This window comes from Dermacentor albipictus, chromosome 8, assembly GCF_038994185.2.
Source record: "Dermacentor albipictus isolate Rhodes 1998 colony chromosome 8, USDA_Dalb.pri_finalv2, whole genome shotgun sequence".
Classification (NCBI taxonomy): domain Eukaryota; kingdom Metazoa; phylum Arthropoda; class Arachnida; order Ixodida; family Ixodidae; genus Dermacentor; species Dermacentor albipictus.
This window is the reverse complement of record NC_091828.1, coordinates 76,327,552-76,337,500: the sequence shown is the minus strand read 5'-3', so window position 1 is coordinate 76,337,500 and position 9,949 is coordinate 76,327,552. Positions and strand designations below refer to the sequence as shown.

Here is a 9,949-nt window from a genome sequence, read left to right as displayed (position 1 = left end):
AAGTATGAACCAACTAGCCCTCATCAAGATCTTACTAACGATGCCTCACTTGGTGGAAAAAGTTATTTTTTTTAAATCAGGAAGGCCATCTTTTTCGAGCGTTCGGTATTTCTGTCCGAAGGAGCCTGATTATTTTTCAAGTACATGACATTCGCTGGGCTCCTAACGTCGGCATCTTTAATAACGCACATCTTTAATCTTGTTTTGCGTACAAGAGTCTTTCCTTCTTGTTGGAAGAATGCAATAGGCGTGCCAGTTCATCAAAGTAGCTGCATGAGCGACATCAGAAATTATCGCCCCATGTCATTCTAATCTCCGTTTGCAAAAGTGTTTGAAATAGCTGTTTACTCATCTGTCGGTTTTATTTGAGCGTAAAATTAGTGTATGCCAACATGACTTGGTTCATGCTAGGTCTGTGGAAACAAACCTTGTTTCTTTTCGTGATGCTGCAGGACCCGCTATTGCTAACCGAAGACAGTTAGACACCACATGCTTCGACTTGTCGAAAGCATTTGACATTGATTCTCGTGATTTATCCATAAACTCCTGAGTGACGGCGTTAGCACTAGCCTATGCACGTTTATCATTAAAGGCTATCTGTCAACTCGGTTAAATATTGTTCATGTTGTTGCTAAGTACTCTTTACTTTATGAGTACACTTCCGGTGTTCCGCGAGGGCCGATAATAGACAAATTACTTTTCAATACCTTCTTTATTAACCTTCAAGAATGTTTGATTATTCGAGTCCCCTTTTAAATGCTGGCGGTATTAAACTTTACCGTGAAAAAGAATAAGAGCTGGATTTATTACAGGAAGACGTTAATTCTGTTGTTCAATGGTGTGCTTCCAACTATTTGCGCATTAATCCAACTAAAACGGTTGCTGTTTTTTTTAATTGTAATATCTGTCCTTTACTATATGAATACTCCCCTGACAACATTCCTTTGGAAATAGCGAGTTGTATGCGCGACTTAGGAATATTGGTTGACTCCTGGCTAACCTTCGAAGAACATGTTTAAAGCATCGTTAATATATACTACAGGAAGTTAAGCTTCATTTCAAGGATGATTAAAAACTTTACGAATGTGAACTGCGTCACTCTCTTATATTCTTTTTTTCCGCTCGAATTTAAAGTTTAGTTCTCTTGTATGCAACAATTATTTCAACCAATGTTGCGAAAAGTGATCGTGTTCATCGACGTTTCATTCGTATCCTGTAAAATATGTTTCTCGGATGCCGTGTACTTTCTGCCTATGAGCGTGTATTGCGCATGTGTAATATTAAACCCCTAGAAATAAGGCGGAAATACCGTCATTACTTATTTTTGTATAAACTAATTCACAACCACTTTTGATGCCCGCGATTACTGTCAGCTGTAACGTTCTGGGTGCCGCTCCCTAACCTGCGTAATCCTAGCACTTTCTACGTGAATTCTTATTGTACCTCTAACGCTATAACGCGTCTTGCAACAAATAAAAATAACTTGCGGGATGATCTTGGTATATTCAGTTCTACTATTTCTTCATTATCTGCCTTCTCTCCCTGAATTACTTGATTTATTTTTTGCAATTTGTACCACTGTTGTTTGAGCTATTCTGTTTGGTTTTTTGATTTTATGTTCTTTGTGTTACACGAGTGCACCGATATCAAGGCGTAAAGGTGTTCTTGGGCACGTTAAGAAAAATAAATGAAAAAGTTGGCAAAGAAATTTAAAAAAATGTATTACGTTCTGCAGTTGGTTCTAGCTTTGCCAGTTATCTTCAGCGAACCACAGATTGATGCTAATATAGCAGCGTTATTTTTTTGTATTTCTTTTTCGTTGTATTGTTTTCGCTTAAGCATTAGTCTGCATATGTTAATATTGAACGAGAACAAATAAACCCAAGGTGTTAAATTTGTTGACAGAGACAGCCACCCGAAGCCATGCAACGTAGCCAATGCAACCGTGTAAATCACATGCAATCTCTTCCCCCTGTGTTAGCCGAACCCGTATCTTCGTCGTTAAGCCTTTGATGTTGTACCAATTGAGCCAAGGCAACGACTGCTGAGGCATCTAAACTATAGGATATTTCTGCACGTGTACGAGATGCGGTCCTTGGAGTATTAGCCAGCTACGTTCAGGTTTGAGGCAGGGCGAAGTGTACCCTTTAAAACAGAGGCGCAGCTTTTCCTTTGGATTTTCGTTACCTTGGTCGATTTTGTGCTTGTGTGTGTTTCGTGTGCTCGTTCTTGGCACTCGGCCATTTAATTTCTGTTTATTTTTTTTTCCTGTGTTGCGCCCGATAATAAAATTTGTGTAAATATTGTGTGAGTTTAATAAGAAATTGTCAGCTGCGCGCCTGTCTTCGTCCCTATACGTTCTTTATTCTAAGTAAACACGCACTCCTTATCCCACTGAGGAACTCATTAGCACATAAATGCATGTTGTCCTCCTACAGTTATTTTGAACCGCGTAAACGATCGCCTATAGGCGTGACTAATCCACTTTCGTTCGTCCACCAAAGATATTCGTGAACTTAATTCTCATGCTTGAATATCGCGTCTTTTCTTCTCTGCACCAAAGGTCTGCGATTCCAACATTCAAGGCAACTACTTCTATAACAAAAACTATGAGTCGGCATTTTTCAACGACAGTACTCGAGTCTTTACATTTGACACGGAAGAGGCACTGAGGGCTAAGGTGAGGTACACTTCATAAGAGCCTTTGTTTCAGGAGCGCCGCTCTTGGGCGCCCGTTCCCGCGGCAAGCGTCAGCGTAAGCGATCGCACGAGCGTAGCGAAGGATGAGCGAGCGAATGAAGAGCGCTGCGGAAGATGAAAGACGCGACGAGAGAAGTGAAGAGGAGGACGCAGTGGAACGATGAGGCGCAGAGCGGAGGAGGCTAGGGCGAAAGCGTTAAGGCTCAACCAGACGTACGCGTTCTTATGCGCCCGCACGCGCCGCACCACGCCTGCGTACGGCGTCAGGCGCGGAGGCTGTTTCGCGTGTCGGCGCGCGGCGGCGCGGAGACCTACAACCGCCAGGATTTTTGCGCCCGCGCCGGAAGCTGCCGCTCGCGTCAGTAGCATGACGCACCTCACATGACCGCAGCGAGCCAAAGTCATTTCCTGAACGACTTTTCGGGCGACGTTCAGGCAAGCCCGGGCAAGCTGCTTCAGCACCTCCTTGTTGGCTGTGCGCGTTGAGATCAACGTTCTTCATGGCAGGTGCGGAAATCTTCAGCCGTGACAGCTGCATTAACAATAAAACTTTGATTGCCGAAGTGCAACGTCGCCAACCATTGGTACTGCTGGTACCGACGTCGCCTTCTCTGCAGTATTAGCAGCAACGTCATCATTTTCATGACAAGCAACACTTTCTTTTTTCTGGACAATGGTCTCATGATTCAACAGTTAGCACAAAGGTAGAAAGCTTGCAGCGCAGTTCGAGGTCGGACACACCGTACAACACGCGGGGCGCGTAGCACACGAGTGATGCTATGCCGATGCTGCTGCAGGTTTCGCCGGGCTCGAAATACTCATATTATATAGGTCGCAGTTGACCTGAATGACCCGTAAGGAGTCGTAATATATGTTTCTGAAATATAAAAACAAATTTTAAGCTAAAATTATTCTGTTTTCTTGCAATATGTAACACATTGCTTAACGTGGCCGTTAAGCGAAGGCTAGACTGCCTTGAACACGGCAAGCTAGCAACGCTGCACCGCCGCGACGAGACGCACGGCTACGCGCGGCAACTCGAGCATCGTTTTGGTGCGCGCCCTCTTCCTCCGTCAGGCGCGGCGCGAGGTCGAGTCAGCGCGGCGTGTGCGGACGCACTGGAACGCGTACGTCTGGTTGAGCCTTTAGAAGAAAAGCGGCGGCGATGGCTACGAGATGGTGCCAGAGTAACGCGCATCGGTTAGGAAGTCCGTCGGCGGCTGCTGCTGCGAATCGCGCCCACGTGTGACCCAAGCGCAGGCTCTCGTGATCTCCAGATTAGATAAGTCGCTCCGTTTGCAACGTACCGCAGGAGACCGATTGTTCGCGCCAGCCATTATGTTGCGGAATGAAAACACGTATAGAGCTGCCCTCAAATTTCGCATGAGGGAGTGCGGTAATCATCCGTAAATTTTGGCTGTCCAGTGTAAAGTGGCGTGTTGTATTGGTATATTCCCCAACAGATAAAATGAGCTTACAGATTTTCTTTTGTCTTATTTTTTTTCTATCCTTGCCAAAGCAGAGTGCATTGCGTTGCAGATCGTATACCGCGCTCATCTTATAGACAGCGAAACGCGTCAGTTTCGTGTCTGATCGGCCACGAGAACTTTTTCGTATAAGGCCACGCGTCGTTCTCATTGCGACCTGCGAGTGAGAAATCCGGGGACTTTTCGTAGGGGACTCATGCTTCTAATGTGTGCTAGCCTAGGTACTACGGAGGACAGTGCGCATTGCTTTCGTGTGCTGCTTACACTTCCAAACTGGATCACAGCGATAGTTACATTGTCTGCAATGGCGATCGAGCGGCCGTTTTTTATCGTCAGTGGTTGGCCCGCGCCTTTGTGGCATACGTGGCGTCCAGTCTGCCGCTTCGCAGTCCGTGTTAGGCGCCCTGCCTTGCAGTGCCACGTTGTCGAGCCACATTTAGACGTCCTGGGCAGGCGCCATCCAGTCATGAACAAGAACCGAACAAGCGCAATTTAAATGACCACAAATCGCAGCAAAAAGTTGTCATTATTGATTGGTTTGCAGCCGCTAAAGCAGTATTTACCTAACCTCACCTCCACACCTACTACTTTCCGTGCTTTGCTCCCCTTGGCAGGAAATCACCTTTTCCAGCCTCTTGGGGAAGTATACATAGAAAACAACTCCTGGCGAAGTCTAACGGGAAAGTAATATAATAGTGCAGATTTGAAAAGAAAACGGGAACGAAAGAAAACTGTCTACCATGCGATTTCGGCCACGTACTTTAAATTAGGGCGCGCTGAGCTGTGACCGTTACGACACGAAGCACTGCGAAATAGTATCTTATTCAGGAGTATTTATCTGCGGCAGCATAGTGCAGGCCAGCTAGAGACATGCGGAGCAACGCGCGTCCTCCTCCGAAACAGTGTACTGTCTCGGGAAAAGGCAGATTCCGAAAAGCGAGATTCCCTAGATATCTGTCTGTCAACTCACGCATGCGCGCGTCCCCCGGTCATATCCGAGAAAGAACGTCCATCGCCAAGCACACTGTGTGAATCAACGGATGTGACGCACTTGGTAGAGGCATATCTGACTTCACCGTGTTAACGCTGCTATTGAGTTCTCTAACTCGGTGAAAGTCACGCCTACTGAATCGAAATTTCTTGAAGGTAGTCGCCGATTGTGCACGTGTATCGAGAGAGGCTTATCTAAGCACCCGCCGTGCTGTCTTAGTGGCTATGGCGTTGCGTTGCCAAAAACGAGTTCGCGAGCTTCCTTCTCGGACGCCGCCACCACGTTACTGTGGAGGCGAAATGCAAAAGCTGTCGTGTGCCGTGTGTTGGGTGCGCCTTGAGGAACCCATATCCAGTGCTCCATAACATCACCCATTAACTTTCTATGCTAGAGAGGCTTAGAGAATCGTGTTTAAGTCATGGGATGTGAGGAGCGTGCGAAGTGTGCTTGCCCAGGAATGTTGTTACGGGGACACGATTACTCCTGCGTGTAGTGCGTCTGCATATAGCGCATCCGCGTATTGGACAAAGTCTATATTGTAGCTCATTCAATTTCACCATAGTCACCTGCCGTCTACCCCTCTCTGTCTTATCGATCTCTCCCACTTCCCCTAACCCCGGTCAGGAGTAGGCGGCTAGAAGCAGGCTGTCCCACCTGGCGTCTGCTCCTTTCTCTTCATTAAAATCTGCTCCTCCTGTTTAAAGAACTCAAGCTGTTCAAAATCATTGCCTAATCCCCGGCAATGGCATTCTTCATGACGAAATCGCTGTTTGGTCAAACAGAACCCCGGAATTCGATTATTTATGCGTACCTTGCCTAATCAAATCACCAGTATAATGTTTGCCGTGAATGACCGGAACGGAGCGGAAAGAGACGGTGGGCTCACGCGAGAAATGCTGTAGCTGACTTCGACAACCATCTACGATAGATTCTTCCCACAGTTTTTAGTCAGTCAAGTTTGGAAGTCATTATTGTACCATGTCATTATGGGAAAATTCCTTGTACTGACATGCAACAGAAACCGCCATCTGTGAGATAATTTCTTTTATATATTGAAACAAGAATATCAAATGTGCCAAATCTGACATCTTGACACGAGTACCATTGCGACCAAGAACGCTATCCCGTGAGCGCGGTAAAAAAAGAGCAACAAAACTATTTACTACAGATATCGCAGATGAATCTCTTAATGCTAAGAAAACACTTGTTTGAAGAATAAAAATATAGATTTTCTTTCCAACAAATGTTTCATATTGAACTTGGATAAGGACACCAATTGTAGACTTTTAGCCTGTCAGCCATTCCGGCAAACGGGGGCGGTTTGAGTGGATTGCCGGATATGCGAGGGCGCACACGTGAGCGGCTGGAGCGGTGGAGCCACCTGGTGGCATAGAGTTCAACTAGACAAACACAGAGCTAAAATTGCAGCAACCCACTATATCCCGCTTCTCAGCTGGTGCAAATTTTCGGCAGCGACGTAATTGTAAGCACGATTACGCCCACCTCGAAAATTTACACCAGCAGCTAAGCAGAATACAGTAATTACCTCTCTGTTTGTGTGGTTGCGCTTTGCACAACCAGCTGGCGCGACCAGTCTGGCAGCTCGCGTTTGCGCCCGCGCTCAACGGGGAATCCGCCAGCGCGTGCCGGAATACCGGATGCCCTAAAATTAATATATTCTTAATAACGACGCTTACCACATGAGGGCGAGAACGTAGCCATTTCTTCAGATAATTTAGGTAGATGGATGTAGAAAACAGTGTGAATAACAAAACTCATTAATTAGCATTGATTATCAGAGCAACGATACGCGCATGCGCATCAAGCAAACACGCCTGCCGTAAAGAGGTATTCGCGCCAGCTTGCTTCTAAATCCCTAAATTGAAATAACAGGGGGACAAATTACGCGATCTCCTATAAACAACATGGCTACTTAGGCAGAAAAACAATTACTTTTCCAGAAAGGCCCAGTGTGCTTGCCTAACGCGGAAGTGATTCCACTTTCTCAGTGATGTGTTTCAATGTCTGTGCACTTTACATCCTATCGCAGATGTGTGCCTACAAGGAAAGAGTAAAAAATTTAAAGTTCAGCTTCGCCGTGTACGACATTGATGCCGACCAGAAAGACACCGCGTGCGATAAGGTCAAATACACGGGTCAATACAAGAGGCTGAATCTGCTCCGCAAGCTGATCAACTTCATGGAGAAGTACACCAACAAGAAGGACTGCGAAAGTGTATCCTAGCAAGTGTTTCCAGTGGCTGTGGTGTGTGGCGAAGGGAAACGACCTGATGCCTGATCGTCGACTACGATTAGTGCTCAAGACTGCACTTTTTTGTGTTTATATACCTCTCCCGTTTATAATGTGACTACCCTATATTATTTCAGCCACTGGTATGCTGTATGGTATTTTTTGCAATACGTTCCTTTCATAATGTTACCTCAGTTTCATAAGAGAGTCCTTGCGTAAAAACTTCATTGTGTGATAGAATACGTCGGTCATTTCGTTGCGAATCACTGCCTTGTGTATTTTTCTTTGTGGAAATGCGAAATGAATTGAATTTCCGTTGTTCAATAAGAAAAGAAGAAATACGAGAATACGCTGAAACATATTGTCATGAAATTGGTGAAAAAGACACTACGAACCTCATAAAATTGTAAGCAAGAGGAAGCCCAATAGACATAAGAGTAAGCGCAATCCAGGAAGCATAAAAAAAGGAACAAGCAATACGAGGCATGTTTCAATGGGCACTTTGCTTAGCAAGGTGTATTGTTAAATTATCGTAAAATTTTATTTATTAATATTGGATTTTCACATTTTCAACAAACGGTAATAAAACAAGCACGTGCTTTTACACTTATTAATAAAAAACGAAAAACGACAATAAAAAATAAGCCCACAATTAGAGAGCATTTAACAAACAGCTCGCAAAAATAAAGTTAACAACGCTTGATCCGAGTAATAAGGTCACAAACATTTCAATGTACAACAAGCCAGAAAGCAGACTGTAAAGTTAAATAAATTTATAACATTGCAACACATGAGCGTGCCTTCGTGCATCGCACCTATGAAAGTAACATCCGTCTCGAAAGACAAAACCCAAAATAACCAAGCTTCACCTTCACCTTCACACAATAACCAAACTTCGCATCTGAAGCACAAGTAGATAAGCGTGGATCACCTTCCAAAAAGGGCTACTGAGCGCCATTCTTCTATCATGCTGGTAATAACATGATCTGTATCCATTAGCTGAGTAACGAGGTGCGAAAGTTTTTGCCTGCAGTGATTTGACCAGGTTCCCTCAGTCTACAGGCTGTGTATCTGAAACTATTGGTATGTTATTTCCAAAAGCAAGCTTCACGGAATGCATCCTTGTTTGAGGTTATTCTGTCGTAAGTATGTGTCCCCATTTTATTGTAAAAATATTTTGAAACGTTACATTGTTGTGCTTGCGAAAGAGTTGGGTGGAATGCGTTCGGGGTGGAACGCCTTCATTTATGCCTGCGATTGTTTTTTTTTAATGTATGAGTACATTATTTCAGCTGCTGCGCCAAAAATAACAAACTAATAGATTCCTGAACAAGCACATAATAGAGCTGCTTTGCTACCTAATGCGGCAATAAACTCCAGGTTTTATTCATTGTAGTTATTGACCGTGACCTATTTGTAGGAAGTTTGTTGACATGGAATGGCCAGTTTAGGGTTTCATGGAAATTAAGGCCGCACAACTTTGACATACAGCGCGTTCAGTGAAAGCACCTCGAAATATAATTTGAATTTCACGGACTGTACGTTTTTTTCTTAGTTAAAAACCATGTGTTTTGAGGGCTACGCTCACACTTGTTTTAGTCATACTAGAAAATGGTCCAACAATTTATTATCTTGCTTTTCTAGATTACTTGAATTATTATTTGAATTATTATTGCCACCGAAAAAAAGTTGGCGCCTTCTGCATATGTAATGATGCTTGGTGTTAGTGGTGTACATACGGTATAATTTATGTACAACAGGAAAAGAACGGGCCATTTATACACCCCTGTGGGACACCGTATCTTATTTTACCCGTTTAAGATATTGCGTGATGCATGCTAGTGCACTCAACTCAATTTGTGACATAACTACTGAATATAATTAGGCAAAGACATCTTATTCAGCATTTGTTTAGCTTTTTCAAGAGAATTTTGAGCTTGATGGAATCAATGACCTTCTTAAAGTCGATAAATAATCCAGTTGTGTGAAGTTTCTGCTCAAAGTTTCATTTCATCTCATTTATTGCACGCTCAAGACCACAAGGTATTGTCACGTGGTGGTGACGTTGAATAACACAGTAGCAATACTGTAAACAACAAAACTAACTTTTATTGGGCGAACCTGTGCCCACAAAACCGGCTACACTTATAGCACAACGATAGCGGCGAACACAGTCAGCGATCGTCGAAAATCTGATCAGCGGGTCCAGCGCGTCGGCTTTTATACAGCAGTCATCGAATGTTCCAGACTAATCGTTGGGACCCGCGTGCCTTCCACAAAGTTCTACACCATTCGCGTCACACGATGACATCAGATAACATAAGGTTCGGCGACAAGAGACAGCAGATAGAAGCATCGATAACTTTCCAGAAACTTCGGATACACGCAGGCGCGTCCCGCGCTGTGCGACAGCATTTGTTAGGCGGCGTAACTTGGTCGCCCGATAAAGATAAGTACACGTGTCATTACCCCCCTCTTAAAAAAAGCATCGACCCGATGCTGCAAACAAACGAAAGTGAC

General features: G+C 44.4%; 1 protein-coding gene across 3 annotated transcripts in view; it reads left to right on the top strand.

The window, feature by feature from the left end:
- LOC135895871 (uncharacterized) overlaps window positions 1-7,565 on the top strand; it is a 53,999-nt gene extending 46,434 nt beyond the window's left edge. For 2 of the 3 annotated variants that reach the window (XM_065424096.1, XM_065424082.1), the window contains exons 11-12: window positions 2,564-2,680; window positions 7,229-7,565. In XM_065424096.1, the coding sequence (XP_065280168.1) occupies window positions 2,564-2,680; window positions 7,229-7,423 (312 nt within the window). In that variant the 3' untranslated portion in view covers window positions 7,424-7,565. The remainder of the gene's footprint in view (window positions 1-2,563; window positions 2,681-7,228) is intronic. The other variant, XM_065424089.1, reaches the window with a different exon arrangement.
- Window positions 7,566-9,949: the final 2,384 nt, after the last annotated feature.